At 45.3% G+C, this 16,160-nt stretch overlaps 1 protein-coding gene across 2 annotated transcripts in view; it reads left to right on the top strand.

Moving 5' to 3' along the window:
* DDO (D-aspartate oxidase) overlaps positions 1-13,684 on the top strand; it is a 21,571-nt gene extending 7,887 nt beyond the window's left edge. For both annotated transcript variants that reach the window (XM_012805379.2, XM_023513221.1), the window contains exons 4-5: positions 2,386-2,562; positions 11,805-13,684. In XM_012805379.2, the coding sequence (XP_012660833.1) occupies positions 2,386-2,562; positions 11,805-12,372 (745 nt within the window). In that variant the 3' untranslated portion in view covers positions 12,373-13,684. The remainder of the gene's footprint in view (positions 1-2,385; positions 2,563-11,804) is intronic.
* The last annotated feature ends 2,476 nt before the right edge of the window (positions 13,685-16,160 follow it).

Here is a 16,160-nt window from a genome sequence, read left to right as displayed (position 1 = left end):
CTCACTATTGTCTTCTGAGAAGCAGGGGGATCTGTGTGACTGTGTCTGTGATGCTTTTTACGAAGCCTTAACATCCACTACATATTTCGTGCCATCTTGCCTGCTTTAAACAATTTACCCCCATTCCTTTCTGATGTGGGGCTGACCGCTGACGTTTCCTGCTGGAGTACACACTTTTTCTAGGTGGATTTCTAATCTTTTCCTCTTTTGTCTTTTCTCACTATCCCAGCCAGCAAGGTGACGTTGTCATCAGTAATTTCCCATAAACCCTTTCCTAAAGCAGCAGCTTTTGCTTCCCTATCGATCTGTAGCTTGGTTTGTCTGTGTAACTATCTCCAGAGTCAGCTGATGAGACACGAGAAAATTTGTTTGCAATGATTTATGGTCACTCTTTTGTTTTGTCCCAAACTTTGGCTCTAAGTACGTTTTGGAAGCACCACATCCAAAATTCAAGTATCCTTTCAAGAGCAAGGATTTTACAAATGTACTGTGCATCTTTGGTATAAGTGTATATGGTCTCATTCATTCATTTATTCCTTCCTTCAAAGCAATTTTCTTCCTTCAAAACACTTCAGTCAGCATTCCCCAGGGGCAGACATGCTCTCAGGTGTCAGGGATACAGCAATGAGCAGTTTAGTAACACTGCTTGGCATATGGCAGATGCTTGCTTAATAAATAAGTGTCGAGTGAATTTTTTTTGTGTGTGTTTTTCGGTTTTTTTGTTTGTTTGTTTGTTTTGTGTTAGGTGAATTTTTAAGGAAAACAGACACAATCCTGCCCTGGTGTAATTTATGGTCCACAGGAAACACACTAAGTCTAATGAGTCACCAAACTGGAGTTACAAGGGCCATGGAAACGTGTCTGGAGAATAAACTTATGCAGGAAGTTATAAGAAGCTACCTAGAAAGAAACGTTTCATCTGAGACCACCGGGATGAGGATAAGCGAGGCTGGTGAAGCTGGAGAGATGGAAGGGGGCAGAGACAGAGGAGGCAGCATTCCAGGCAGAGCGCAGAGCACACATGAGACCTGAGTCCGGGGGACTGTGGTGTTTGGAGGGACTGAAGAAAGTCCAGGGTAAGGGGAAAGTGTTCAGGGAGTTTTTACAGTGAAGGAACTGTAAAATATTTTATCTGTGGAGTGGAGGATTGATTTGTGGGAAGAGAGATGATGGGATGCCTTAGGTGTTGACCGTTGGGACAGAGAGCAGATGGATCTGAGAAATGCCTCAGAGGATATTTGATGGGACTGGATAGTTGATGGCCTGTGTGGGGTTAAAAGGGAGGGAGAATCGAGGATGCTTCTTGGGTTGCTGGTGTTAGCACCTGGATAGATGGGTCCATTTTCTGAGTTGAGTAAGGCTGGAGAAAGGGTAAGAGTGTGTGTGTGTGTGTGTGTGTAAATGCATAAGATGTCTAAGTAGGCTTATCCAGTAGGCAACATGGCCTAGATCTGTTTTTGGAGCTCACTAGAGAGAACAGGGCTGGAAGCATACCCTTCTGAGTGCTTGGCCTATAGATGGTGGTGAAGACATGTAGCAGGGCAATCTAGCCCAGGGGGAGTGTGCAGGACGTGACAGACAGTGGGCCAGCATAGCCAGCATCCAGTATGGCAGCAGATGTCTATACCTTCATGGGGACTGCTCCGAATGAATTACTTAGAGATATAAATTCTGGTACATTAATCATCAGGTACTATTGCTAATGCTATTTTAGAGCAAGGATGATTTATGACACTTACTCATTTGCTGATGAAAACAGCCCACTGTTTGTAAATCCAAGCATATACATCGCAGCTATTAGCAGCTCCATTATTACTGGCGTCTTGTTAATGACCAATATTGTCCCAGGCTGATCCACCCCAATCATGCAGTGACTTAATAATAATAAGGCTCCTCTTGATAGCCCTGGGTTCATCTGCATACCTAGAGCTAAACCTGATGACTTAAAACGTAATTTGTAGGCCTGCCATTGCCTATTCCAATTCAGATATCTCAATCAGAATTTAAGCTAACCTTTAAAATTTTAATGTTTTGCTTACAATTTATAAAAAAGCATTGTGCAAAGCAGAAAAGGCGTTCCTCAAAAAAAATGCATAGTCATAAGAAAATAAAGGAAACTTGGGCAAGACCTTTTTAGAAAAAGAGTATTAAATCTAGTCTTTAAAAGGTATGTTATTATTAAAATGTCTTATTCCCCTGATCACGAACATTTCAATTTTAGCTGCTGAATCATCTGAACCCAAGAGACTGGGAGAGTAGATCTTGCTCTCTTCGTGTCTATACGATGTGAATTTTAAAATGCTTTCGAGAATGTCACATGGAGTTTACTAGAAGTATGTTATTTCACAAAACTTCAGGAAAAATTTCCACTTCATATTTTTTGAGTTGGCAGATATTTCAGAGCCTTCCTACCGAAGAAGTGCCATTCTGGGCTGATGTGGTTTTGGGATTTCGAAAGATGACCGAGGCCGAGCTGAGGAAGTTCCCCCGACACGTGTTTGGTCAGGCTTTCACAACCCTGAAGTGCGAAGGGCCCGCCTACCTCCCGTGGCTGGAGAAAAGGTCAGTTGAAACGGCTCTCCGCGGCTTCCTCTCCCTCTCATAGCTGTACGTACTTCTTAGCTGCTCAGAAAATTGTGTACTGAAAACTTACACAGGGTCTCATTGCTCCCAGATGACTAACGCTCTGTAAAGCAACCTGAAGACAGTGTTTGTGTCACAAGGACAAAGTCACACCTGGCCCATCGACAGGCCCGTCTTCTATTTTTAGTGTTGACCCTGATCCTGGATTTGTTCCCGCCTTCCCCAGCCTCAAGTAAAACCCACTTACTGAAACAGTTTCTTAGTTTTCTTCTGTAAAATGGAGAAATTTAGAGAACAGACTTCCTAGTATAAAATTACATAATTCATTCTAGTTCTTCAGATAAGAGAACCCCGTATTTATTATAAATAATTTTTATTTATTTATTTTTTGAGACAGAGCCTCAAGCTGTCGCCCTGGGTAGAGTGCTGTGGCATCACAGCTCACAGCAACCTCCAACTCCTGGGCTTAAACGATTCTCTTGCCTCAGCCTCCCAAGTAGCTGGGACTATAGGCGCCTGCCACAACGCCCAGCTATTTTCTGGTTGTAGGCGTCACTGTTGTTTGGCAGGCTTGGGCTGGATTTGAACCCTCCAACTCTGGTGTATGTGGCTGGCGCCTTAGCTGCTTGAGATACAGGCACTGAGCCAATAATTTTTATTTTTGTATCATTCAAGGTAAAAACAATAGCTTCATTATCCCTCTTGTCATAAATAAGGACTTTAAAACTGCAGTCCCCAAGCCCTGGGTAGGAGGCTGGTCCAGGGTCTGTTAGGAGCTGGGTCACACAGCAGGAGATGAGCAGCAGGAGAGACAGGGAAGCTTTCTCTGTGTTTGTAGCTGCCCCCTTCAGATCTGCCATGATATTTGATTCTCCCGAATCACTGCCTGAGCTCTGCCTCCCTCAGATCAGCCATGATATTCGATTCTCATAGGAGCCCAAACCCTGCTGTGAACTGCACATACGAGGGATCGAGGTTGCAGGCTCCTCATGAGAATCTGGTGCCTGAAGTTCTGAGGTGGAGCTGAGGTGGTGATGCCAGCACTGGGGAGCAGCTGCAAATACAGATTCTCATCAGCAGAGAGCTATGACTGCACAGAGACCGTAATAAGTCAGTTGCTTGTGGACTTATATCAAAACCATCCTCTCTTCATCCCCCAGTCTGTGGAAAAATTATCTTCCATAAAACTGGTCCTTGGTGCCAAAAAGGTTGGAGACCGTTGCTCTAAAGCCAAGGACTTAGCCAAAGCATGTAATTTCTTCCTCGCTAAGTTCAGCCTATAAAACCTTGAACTTGCATTTTAGCTTGGTTTCAGAACTTTCTGTTTCTAATTAGTTAGGAAACACATCAAGAGGATCCTTATTTGAAAAACATCAGTAAATCTGTCATTAGCTGGGTGCGGTGGCTCACACCTGTAATCCTAGCCCTCTGGGAGGCCGAAGAGGGTGGATCGCCTGAGCTCAGATTCCAGACAAGACTGAGCAAGAGTGAGACCTTGTCTATAAAAACATCTGGGTGTTGTGGCTAGTGCCGGTAGTGTCAGCTACTTGGGAGACTGAGGCAAGAGAATCACTTGAGTCCAAGAGTTTGAGGTTGCTGAGAGCTGTGATGCCACAGCACTCTACCGAGGGTGACAAAGTAAGATTCTTGACTTAAAAAAAAAATCTGTCTTTAGTTTAGTCTGGACACTGCAGGCATATTGAGGACTGTGAAACCCTGGCCCTTCAATTCTCTAATCTGTATCTTTAATAGATAAACAGCAACAATGTGAATTACTGTGTAAATGTTAGAAAAGTGACAATCAGCCGCAATGATGATCTATTCCCAGATGTAAGTTGTGGGACAACTGGTGCATACAATTTATTGATTACACAGTTCTTTGTTGGACACCTGCTGTGTATACCTGGTACTACACTGGAATCTGGTCAACAAAGAAGGGTAAAATATGATTGCTATTTTAAAGAAATTCATGGTTTATTAGGAGTGATTGCATGTGTGTATGTCTGTATGCATTAATGAATCATTACGGTGACACAGATGGGAAAGGGGAAGTACAGATTTATGCAGGTTGGAACGGGAGCACAGGGGAGGAGCCTAACTGCTGGGCGCATGTCGGTGACACCATGATATACCTCTGTAGCTTTTTAAGTGCTCTTCTCAATTTCACTTCTTAGCAGTTTAGACAGGACATTTTGCTTTTAAGTTCCACTTTCATAGAACCCATGCTTTTGTGCCTTTTTCACTGACCCATAAACCACTGTTTGTATGCTAAATGTGGACCTGGATATCTCACCAAAATGATGGTGTTTGCTCTTTTTGGTGATGGCAACAAGGGTAGCAGAGAATACTGTGTGCGGGGCAGTAGCACTGGGGGCTTCTATTAGGGCTTGGGCAGTTGGTCTGAGGCAGGGGCAGAGAGGAACTTGCTCTTCACAACCCACCTGCTAGATGGACTAAGGGTGCAAGGCTGTTCCCCTCCATGACCACTTTGCCTGTGGAAATCCAGGGCCTCATCTATACCCACCTCCTCCACAGGGCCAGCGGCTGCTCCATGCTTGAGTGGGCCCTAGGCTGAGTAACATGAGTCCATGGAGTGGACAAGGCAGGGATGGACTTTCCGAGAAGTGTGAAATAGAATGTAATTTTCTTTATTGGTGTATGCATTGCGAGGGCGTGAGTGAGGAGCGTGGTCATCAGATGAGATACCTTTGTCAGGTCAAAATCAGACTGTGTCTGTTTAGTTGCTTTGCAAACCTAACATATACAGTAGAACCTCCACAGTTGACCACTTCCCTGTGTTGACCTGATTTTCATAAACCGGTATGCACATGTCAGTACAGCAGGCCTAGTTCCTTATAATGACCACCTTGTATGTTGACTGGTTTGTTACAGTCCCTTGGACGGTCAACTTACAGAGGTTCTACTGTATTTTTAAATTCTAACTATTATAAGCTGTTATGTTAGGTATAGCTACATTGACGGTCATCCTGAAGAAACAGTAGATTTTTTTTTTAATGAATCTGTATGCATAGTACTATTTGCCAACTGAGGCTTTAAATTAGTTTTCTTTTTTTTTTTTCAAACAAGTAGACTGAATCAGTTTATTTTCTGACCACTGTTAATAAGGCATCCTTCTTCAGGTTTGAAACAGAGTAATTTTAAAAACTGACTATATTGAATAATGCACGATAATATATCCTACTGCTGTGTCTAATAAATTCTTTATGTAAAGTATCACGCAGACACAACCTGGCCCCTGGTCCCTGAGCACCCCCAGCCCCACGCCCGGCCACTGCTCTCTTCTCACTGTTTCTCTCCTCTCAAAAACTCACTGCTGTTTTCCTCATTCCAACTAACTTGAAAAGGCAGATGCCCGCTTCGTAGCCTGACGACCTTCCTGGATAACAGCAGAGCTGGGTTCCCTGCAGAGGTGGGGCGAAGTGTTTCCTTCCCAGCTCTGAACCCCCAGCTTCAAGGCAGCTCTGCTCAGAATTGCTGCCCCCTGCCTTGGGCCCTCGCCCTCAGCCTGGAGAGCCCGCAGGGGAAGGAACGCCTTCCTGCCCCCCCCCTCCCTTCTGCCTCCTAGCCGAGGCACAGTGTCCAAAACAACTCGGCCTTCACACGGGCATTTACCTTCCCACCCTAAAGTGGTCTTAGATGCTACAAGAGAGGTCCAGAAATTATAAATTTTAAATGAAAAAACAATTGTTCACCCTCTAGTTTCTACTCATTAAGTTCCAAAGACAACTGGGGTCCAAGTTTCAGCAAGTGACTCACAGGCCCATACAGGCTCCAGGGCATGTGTTGGCTCTGCTGGTTTAGTTGCCTGTCGCAGGCCGTGCTGCGTCCCTGCTGAGCTGTACTCTCCCTCCTGCCCTGTCTTCCCACTCCCCTCTCCCTTGGTTCCCACAGCCCCACCAGGCTGCTTTGCAGCCCCTGCCAGATTGGTGCCCATGGTCTATCGCATTGCACTGGAGCTCCTCAGAGGCTCACCATCCCCTGTGCCCCTGCTGCCCGTGGGGAATTCACGCCAGAGCCCTCACCTCTCAGTTTAGTGCTACTCAGGGTTCCTCTCTCATCAAGGCTTCAGCTGGGGAAGAGAATGGGGAATGGGGCACAGGAATTGCCTCTAACTCCAAGAGCAGAGAGGAGATGAGCGGACCTCCTCTTTGCTAGTGGGAGGTGGACTGTATGTGTGAGGTGTGTAAAGAAGTGCTTAGCAGACTCCCGTCCTTCTCAGGGGCACAGGCAACTCAATGTCTCTCCTTGCTGAAATTCCCATTGAGTTGAAAGAAGGGCCCAAAGATGACCACCCCCATGTGGTCATGGGTCAGCCTGATGTAGACCAGCAGAGGGTTGACTTCAGTTTGGGGAAAACGGGCACTCTTATATTTTAGGGTGATGAGGACATTGAGCTGGGGCTATTTCATGAGCCCAGCTTCTTGAGAGCCCTTGTCCCCCATTTTCTCACAGGAAGTTGGGACAATAGTACTCTCTCCAGGATGAAGTCTTGCTTAGTTGCCAGAAATCCCAAAAGAAAAGTCACCAGGCTTTTTATAATCCCAATTACATCACCCCAGACTTCGAGAATAACTACCTCATGTGGTCATAAAAGCAGCACTGTAGGCACCTGGTCATCTAATTTAACACCAGCTTCTGGGAAGAGTTTCCTGGTGTGTACTGTGTCACCGTGGTGCACTGCCCAGTGACTGGGCGTCACCTTTTGCATTGCAGTGGCATAAAGCTGACCAGTCTCAGGGCACATTCAGTATGTTTTCTTTTGGGGAACAAGGCCTGGGAGGGATCCAGTGCAACAAGGCCTGGCGAGGCCTTCCAACAGCCCCAGCACTGGGAGGAGTTAAGTCTCCAGGTACAGCTTGGAATTCCATCACTAGCTGGGCCAGCAGGGTACTCTTAAAATGGACAAGGAAGACATTTGCATCTATTGAATTCTCACATGTTATAATTGTCCTAACAATCCTGTGAGGTAGGCATTCTCATCCCTAGCTTATAGGTGAAGAAACAAGTTCAGTGAGTTTTCAGTAAGAAACTTGCTTAAATCCCAAGGCTGGTAAGTTCTCTTCTTTTGCTGAATTAGGAAAATAATTCTGAGTTTTAATTAGGATGGTAGAACATAATGTTCAAATATTAGCACATGGAATCCACACTCTATTAAAGGAAAAGCAAAACCAAGACGATGTTCACAGAATGATTAATTTTTAAAAAGTTTTTAATTAAAGTGTCACTCTTAATTAAATGTAGGTGATGGATGGGCGTGGAGAGCAGGCATACTCAGAGATGAAGCACTGGAAGCCCCCAAATTTATAAAAATCCTTTATTGAACAACTGTAATGTGCTCTGTGCATCTGTCAGGCTTTTTCCAGATGTTGCCTCCTTTCATTTTCACGATGAGCCTGTGAAACCAGTATTATAATCCCCAGATCAGAGATTGAAGGATTGAAGCTTAGAGACGTTGAATAACTTGGCCGAAATTATATGAGTGGTAAAGGTCGAGCACTCCTAAACCCTTTACAAACATCTTTTCTTAGTGTTCACTTTTTTAAAGATTATAAACACACCGCAATATGTTGTTCAGAATCACCACAATGTCCTCTTCTTTCTATGCCAGTGCTGGGGAAAACACTTTTTTTACAGAGTTATTTTACCTTTAAAAACATTCATCTGGGCTTGGCGCCTATAGCTCAACCGGCTAAGGCACCAGCCACGTACACCTAAGGTGGTGGGTTCGAATCCCCAGCCCGGACCCGCCAAACAACAATGGCGGCTGCAACCAAAAAATAGCCGGGCGTTGTGGCGGGCGCCTGTGGTCCCAGCCACTTGGGAGGCGGAGGCAGGAGACTCGCTTGAGCCCAGGAGTTGGAGGTTGCTGTGAGCTGTAATGCCACAGCACTCTACCCAGGGGGACAGCTTGAGGCTCTGTCTCAAAAAAAAAAACATTCATCTGTTATTTAAAGTACACAGTTTAGTCTTTCAAATTGTTCATTCTACTAAGAGAGATAAAAACTTGTGACCATAAAATTGGCTACTTTTTTTTTTTTTTGAGGCAGAGTCTTACTCTGTCAACCTGGGTAGAGTGCTGTGGTGTCATAGCTCACAGCAACTTCAAACTCCAGGGTTCAAGTGACCCTCCTCACTCAGCCTCCCTGGTATCTGGGACGACCGGCGTGTGCTAACATGACTGGCTGGGTTTTGGTTTTTAGTAGAGATGGGATCTTGCTCTTGCTCAGGGTGGTCTTGAACTCCTGAGCTCAAGCAATCCACCTGCCCCATCCTCCCAGAGTGCTAGCATTACAGGCATGAGACACTGTGCCCAGCCTAAAATTTGGGACATTAAACACTTTTACCTATGAGCTTTTTTACTTAGAAAACAAACAAACAAAATAGTAGCTCCAGCCTCGTTCTCCTTTTTTTAACCTCATGTTATACCAAACTGTAATCCTTTGGCTTTACTGGTTCTCTGTGGCCTTTCTGTATGAATGCTCGCCTGTTTTCCTTAGGTTTCTTTCTCTCAAGTAAAAAACATACTGTCTTTCATGGATGTTCAGAATAACAAGAAAAGCCACATAGAGTAAAAATGCCAGTGCTTAGAATTTAAGCCCTGTTGGGCACGTTAATGCTGGAACCACAACGTAATCGCATGATAAGCTGGTGTAATCTTAAAGCAACAGGTAGCCTGTAAAGCTCTTCTCACCTAGCACAGCGCTTGGCACAGCACAGGCCTTCAGCAAACATTTATTTAATAAGAAATGGATCTGAGGAGATGAGTCAGATGCAGAGAAGTCAGAGAGCCACTGGGACAGCTCCAGGCTGTTGTTTTGCACAATGGGAAACTGAGCTGTCAGTGAAGCTCTCTACCTTTGAGCAGCAATGTTGGTCTCTCCACGCTCAACCTGAAGTGTTTTCTAGAAGTGGGACCCGTGTCAGAAGGCCAGTTTCCTGCTGATCTTGACACAGGTTTCAGTTGACCTTTCCAACCTGGAAGTGGGGTCCCTCCTTGTTATATGAAAATCACATTCTCAGCCACCTCTTATTTGTGCTCTGAAGTTTCTGCCTTTTCTTACGTTTTCCTTCACGTTGAACTTCTGTTTATCTGGCCCTGAAAGCAGATAGAGCTCAGAGATGCTGGCACCACCACGTCTGCTGTCTCTGGCTCCATTACTGATGTCAGCGCATCCCAGTTTCCCCTTGAAACAGGCTGGGATTGCAGCATTCAAAGTGACTGCCAATGTGGTAGCAGCACCGTGTATTTGTCAGGGTTCTCCAGAGAAACTGAACGAGTAGGATACGTGTGTGTGTGTGTGTGTGTGTGTGTGTGTGTGTAGACAAGGAATCCACCCACACAGCCGTGGACGCTGACAAGTCCCAAGATCTGCAGGATGAATTGTCAGATAAGTTGGGGACCCAGGAGAGCTGCTAGTGAAGCTCCAGTGCGAGGCTGCAGGCTGGAGACCCAGGAAGAACCAATGCTGTAGTTCTAGTCCCGGGTGGAAGGCTGTCCAGCAGGGGCTTCTCTTACTGGGGAGGGGCAGCCTTGGTTCTAGTCAGGCTTTTGATTGATTGGACAAGTCCCACCCATGTTAGGGAGGGCAATCTGCTCTACTCAGTCTACTGATTTACATGTTGATCTCATTCAAAAACACCCTCACAGGAACACCCGGAATAACGTTTGACCAAATACTGGGCACCCTCTTGACCCAGTCAAATTGACACATAAAATTAACCACCATGGGCCCAAAGTAGGATTTCAATTTCATCTGTCTTCACTGTTGGCTAATATTTACTTCAAGTCCACTAGATTATGGGGCCTGAGCTAGGCCATAGGGGCAGTAAGAAGCATAAGGTATGGTGTCTTCCCTGGAGGAATTTATGATTTTTTGCTATCAGTCCCCTAAAATTTATTGTGCTTAATAGCTTTCAAAGTAGTGGCCATTATCTTACTGGAAGCTCATAGCCACCCCCTGGCGAGGGAAGTGTCATCCCCTGGAAGCAAACGAGGAAATGAGACCCAGAGAAGTGAGATGACTTACCCAGGAGTTCAAAGCTAAGGTGGGGACAGAACTGGGACCTACACTCAGGCTTCCCGAGTCTATTCACCTCTCAGGCAGAACTTACTTCAGTCGGCCAGGCCCTCACACCTGTCTGCCGGTTCCTTTGTCAGCCCTTGAGGAAGGAATCTGTGACCCATCCTTCTAGCAGGGCCTTGCAACTGTTGAATAGAGCTGCTGGTAGCCTCTTTCTCATGTTAAATCTTATTAAACTCATAATTAATTATATTAAATTCATATTAAACCTATTAATAAAATTACATGACATGGAGGCTATTGTTTAATGGGGATGGAGTTTCCATTTTGTAAGATTAAAAAAAAGTCCCGGCTGGGTGGTGCCTGTGGCTCAAAGGAGTAGGGCGCTGGCCCCATATGCCAGAGGTGGCGGGTTCAAAATCAGCCCTGGCCAAAAAAAAAAAAGTCCTGGAGGTGGATGGTGGAGGATTGTTGTTCAACAATGTGAGTGTGCTTAAAGCCATTGAGCTGGACACTTAAAAATGGTCCCGATGGCAAAGTTTTATGTTATGCGCATTTTACCACAATTTGTAAAAAGGTTATAGGACCTGGATAATCACAATCCATCTCTGTTCATTATTGATTTATTTGGTCCAAAAAAAAATTACCAGTTACAACTGTCAGTTGCAAATACTTTGTGTTCTCATGTTAACATCCCTGTAGACATAAGTGGGGGGCATGCAACCCCTATACCAACCATTTAGTAAAGAAGGCCAGACCAAGGCAAAGGAACATTCTAGAGTTAACAGTGTAAGACAAAGTGTCCACGGCAGTGGGTTTAGGTGTTAAATGAATGGTATAAACCAGAAATGCTTGCTAAAATACCAGGTCAACTTGGTATTCATTCAGCATCTAGAATGATAGAAGAATTCTATAAAACATAAAAAGGACAAAACATGTAATCTCCTTTGTTTTGATTTTTCAAGCTAGGTTTTTGTTTTGGCTCAACTTTAGGAATCTGCAGTCCCTGAGGATGAGAGGCAGCTGATGGCCTGAGTCTGGCCTGCGTAGGCCGTGGACGTCTTCTTGGGATCTTCCAGATCATGGCTTCATTTTTGTTCCCATGGTCCTGTTCTTCACCTCCAGGGAGTGGCTGAGCCGAGGTTGACTGGAGCTCACCTCATGGTCTTTCTCCTTCAGGGTGAAAGGTAGTGGAGGCCAGATACTCACCCGTCGGATAGAAGACCTGTGGGAGCTTCATCCGTCCTTCGACATCGTGGTCAACTGCACAGGCCTTGGAAGCAGACAGCTTGTGGGAGACGAAACGATCTTCCCCGTGAGGGGCCAAGTGCTGAACGTCCAGGCTCCCTGGGTGAAGCATTTTATCCGAGATGGGAGTGGGCTGATGTATATTTATCCTGGTATGTCCCATGTAACTCTGGGTGGAAGTAGGCAAAAAGGAGACTGGAATCTGTCCCCAGATGCAGAAATGAGCAGAGAGATTTTCACCCGATGTTGTGCTCTGGAGCCCTCTCTTCATGGAGCCTCCAACATGAAGGAGAAGGTGGGCTTGAGGCCCTCCAGGCCAGGCGTGCGGCTGCAGAAAGAGCTCCTAACCCGGGAGGGCCAGAGGCTGCCCGTGGTCCACCACTATGGCCACGGCAGCGGGGGCTTCTCGGTGCACTGGGGCACAGCCCTGGAGGCCGCCAGGCTGGTGAGCGAGTGTGTCCATGCGCTCAGGAGCCCCGCTCCCGTGTCAAAGCTGTAGCTGTCATGAAATGACAGCAATGTCTCCAGACTATTGGTCAAAGCATAATTTTAAGCATCACAGTAAGTTCAAATAACTTTCTCACTGCATGAAATAACTAGACATTTCTTTGTTTCTTAAATTAGAAATAATGCAACATAGATTTAGGAAGTCTAGTACTAATGGCATGGGGCATGGAGCTCTACTTTTGCATGTTAAAAATACTTGTTATAGAGTAAGATTTTTTTTAGATCTAACCTTATAGGGATTTTGACATCTCTTGGCTCATAAATCCACAGGAAGAGAAAATGTGTGGGAAACACTTAAATCACAGTCCACTGCAGAGCTGCCTGTGATCCTCTTTGGTTAGAGCGAGCATTATAATCCTTCTAAGTGAAATCACCTGGTGATCACAAAATGCAGACTTATCACATTTAACTGAAGACAAAATAAGAGTTACTGCTAATGCTGGTGGCAACCTTTGGCTCCCCTCAGCTAGAAAGGATGGTGGAAGACAGAGATGAAGTTGCCCATAGAGGTGGCATCAATTCCCTGTCTGCCTGGGATCAATCACCTATAAAGTGCGTGTTCTGTGACCACAAATGATGGCAGGCTGGCCTGTCGTGCAGTTGACTTTGCCCAAGCATTTTTGAAGACTGAAAAGCCAGAGCAGCTGAAGAACTAATTTACTAATTAAGGTGGACCAACCACGAATGACACAGAAGCGAAGGGCATTCTGCAGGTTGCTAAAGCATGCTGGGGAGAGCCGAGTACATCTCATGACTAAGCGAGCTGGGGCATTTCTAAGGGAAATAAATTTCCCTTGGCTTTTTGCCTCAGGCCCGCTCAGAGCCTTTAGTAATTCATGTGTGTTGTGACTCCTGAGGAGGTTTTTGGCTTGTGAATGGGAAAGAGGACAGACTTCACTGAGGTCAGAAGGCCTGAGGAGAAATGGGCTTCCTTTTAATTTTTGGAAGTGATGACTTGTATTTAGAGATAATAGGTCCTATTTTGGACATCCTGGGTGAAATGTGGGATTGGCAATGGAAATGGGAAAGAAAGCTCCCGGCCAGCGCTGGATTTACCGTCTGGGTCAGTGAGTCTTAGCAGATGATTCTGCAGGAAGAGAACATTCTGCTGATAGAGAGGGAGAGAGGCATGCCAGCATATTAGATGATCTTTATCACTCCTTGCGTTATTGAAATTGTCAAGTTAAATCAAGTGTGGGAGCTGTTCTATAGATTTCCACCAGGGGGTGGTGTTGTATCAAATTCAGATAAACTGGTACACGTGAAAATATATTAATAGACATGACTAGAAATAAAAAATGGATACCAGGTGCGCAGAGTGGTGTGTGATTCTTTTGAGGTTTTGGAGCTTATAAGCTCCCGAGTCAATTATTCTGGATTCTGTTTAAAGCATTTGTACAATGTGAAAGTTCAGGTAGCCTGAAAACACAAATGCCATATCACATAATCCATGAGAACAAATATGTTATGCTAAAAGGGTATTTGGAAGGGGGGAAACAAAAATTTTAATAGTTAAAAATAAAGGAAAGACGGCTCAGAATGGGCACGCTTTCATTGGTTTCACAGTGGGTTTCTTTTTTTTTTTTTTGAGACGGAGCCTCAAGCTGTCCCCCTGGGTAGAGAACCGTGGCATCACACTCACAGCAACCTCCAACTCCTGGGCTCAAGCGAGTCTCCTGCCTCAGCCTCCCAAGTAGCTGGGACTATAGGCGCCCGCCACAACGCCTGGCCATTTTTTGGTTGCAGCCATCATTGTTGTTTGGCGGGCCCGGGCTGGGGATTCGAACCCGCCACCTTAGGTGTATATGGCTGGCGCCTTAGCCGCTTGAGCCACAGGCACCGAGCCCACAGTGGGTTTCAATGTACCGCTTCCTTATCGTCGTGGTTTTAATGTTGCTTGGTGTGGGAGGCTCACCCTCTAAGACTTTTGCCTGTTTGCCACTCCAGTTTAGATTCACTCTGCATTTTATATTTCAAAAGCTCAGCCCTGCAAGACTACAAGGTCGGAGGCTTCTCGAAGAAGTGGTTATGGCTGCATGCCCTGATTTCATTTTCACTAATTGCTAAATATTTGCTTCCGGTGTTTCTCAAAAGTTGTTTATTTATTTATTTACTTTTCCACGGTTATTTATTTTGATCAGTATCTGCCGATCCAGGCTATACCTTAGGACCCTCTGGGAAGTTCTGAAGCAGTATCAATGCCCAGCCCTGCTTAATGAAATTAGACTCTCTCTCTGTGGGTGGGGTGGAGCTATGGCATCAAAGCTAAGGGTTCTAAGTTTCAGCCCCTGCTGAGAACCACTGCCCACTGTTTCCCTTTTCTCCTTAGGGGCCTCTGCTGCTACCATAACCACAACCCATCCCTTCCTTTTTGTCATGTTAGTGCATTGAGCTAAGAGGGATGTGCTCACTTAAGTACGTGTCCTTAGGCACTTCTGGGCAAGGTGGCCTGTAAGAATTAGCTGTCTCCCAAAGTGGCTTTCTAGAAAAGCTGGGAACACCTTTCTGCCCAGAGATAGCTGTCTGTCATTGTCTGAAAACTGAGAGACTGAATTTACAAATGGACAATGGCCAAACCATACAAAAATAGAACTCTGATCCACAACGTGCAGCGGCTTGCCCACAAAACCAATCCCTTTTTCTACAATAAACAACACAGGAAGCTAGCCTGCTATATGTTAGACTTACAGGAGGCCAGATTGCTCTCTCTACCATTATTAAGCCACCTACACAATAACGTCTATTACAATTGGCACAAAATGGCCAGGACTTGATTAATAACTTACAGCTTCCCTAATTTTCCCCTACTTTTAACTTTAGATCAACCAAAGAAAGCAAAATAGGTATCACTAACCAGTCACATAGGATCCCCTGCTACTAGTTAACCCACCTCCATCTTCTCATGCCGACAATCTCCAATCAGGGCGTAGCTGAAGTCTTGTCTTTTTCCTACTGTAAAGTCCTCCCACTCCTCTATTTTTGAGTTTCTGCCAAACGCAAGTGATGGTGGCTGTTTCCCTTGCTACAGCAAAATATAAAGAAAAAGTGTTTTTCCCATTTGGCTGGTGTATTAGTCAGGGTTCAGAGAAACAAAACCAAGAGGGTATAGATAGAGATTTATTATGAGGGGTTGGCTCACAGGATGATGGAGGCTGAGAAGTCCCATGATCTGCTGTCTGCAAGCCGGAGGTTCAGGAAAGCCAATGGTGTAGCTTTGGTCAAAACCTGAAGGCCTGAGAATGGAGTAAGTCCCAGTGTGAGTCTGAAGGGGAGGAGGGCTGATCTCCAAGGGCAGAAGAAGACACGTGTCGCAGCTCAGGCAGAGAACACATTTGTCCTTTTTCACCTTTCTGTTCTTATCAGGCCTCCAGGCCCTCAACGCACTGGATGATGATGATGCCACATCAGTGAGGACAATTTTCCTTACCTGGCTTATTGGTGCAAATGCTTATCTCTTCCAGACATACCCTCATGGACACACCCAGAGATGATGTGGTGCCAGCTATCTGGGCACCCTTTACCCAGTCAAGTTGCCTTATAAAATTAGCCTGGACAGCTGGTCCTTGTTTATTTCTACAAAGATTTTATGTTTACATAAGTCGAGGACCTCCTCAGTGATCTGTGCCTGAGAAGGGACTACCTTTGTTATTTTTCTTTCTTGTTTTCTATTTCAGAACATCTTTTATTATTTTTTTTTTCTGAACATGGAGAACAACCGAGCTCCTTCTCAAATCCCCGCTTTTAAGAGTGTGGCCTTTCTGGCTGAGTCTGTGCCTGCTG

The sequence above is a fragment of the Otolemur garnettii genome, unplaced genomic scaffold (genome assembly GCF_000181295.1).
Source record: "Otolemur garnettii isolate 467f Iridium unplaced genomic scaffold, OtoGar3 scaffold00002, whole genome shotgun sequence".
Classification (NCBI taxonomy): domain Eukaryota; kingdom Metazoa; phylum Chordata; class Mammalia; order Primates; family Galagidae; genus Otolemur; species Otolemur garnettii.
The sequence above is the reverse complement of the archived record's forward strand: the minus strand, read 5'-3'. Positions and strand labels throughout refer to the sequence as shown.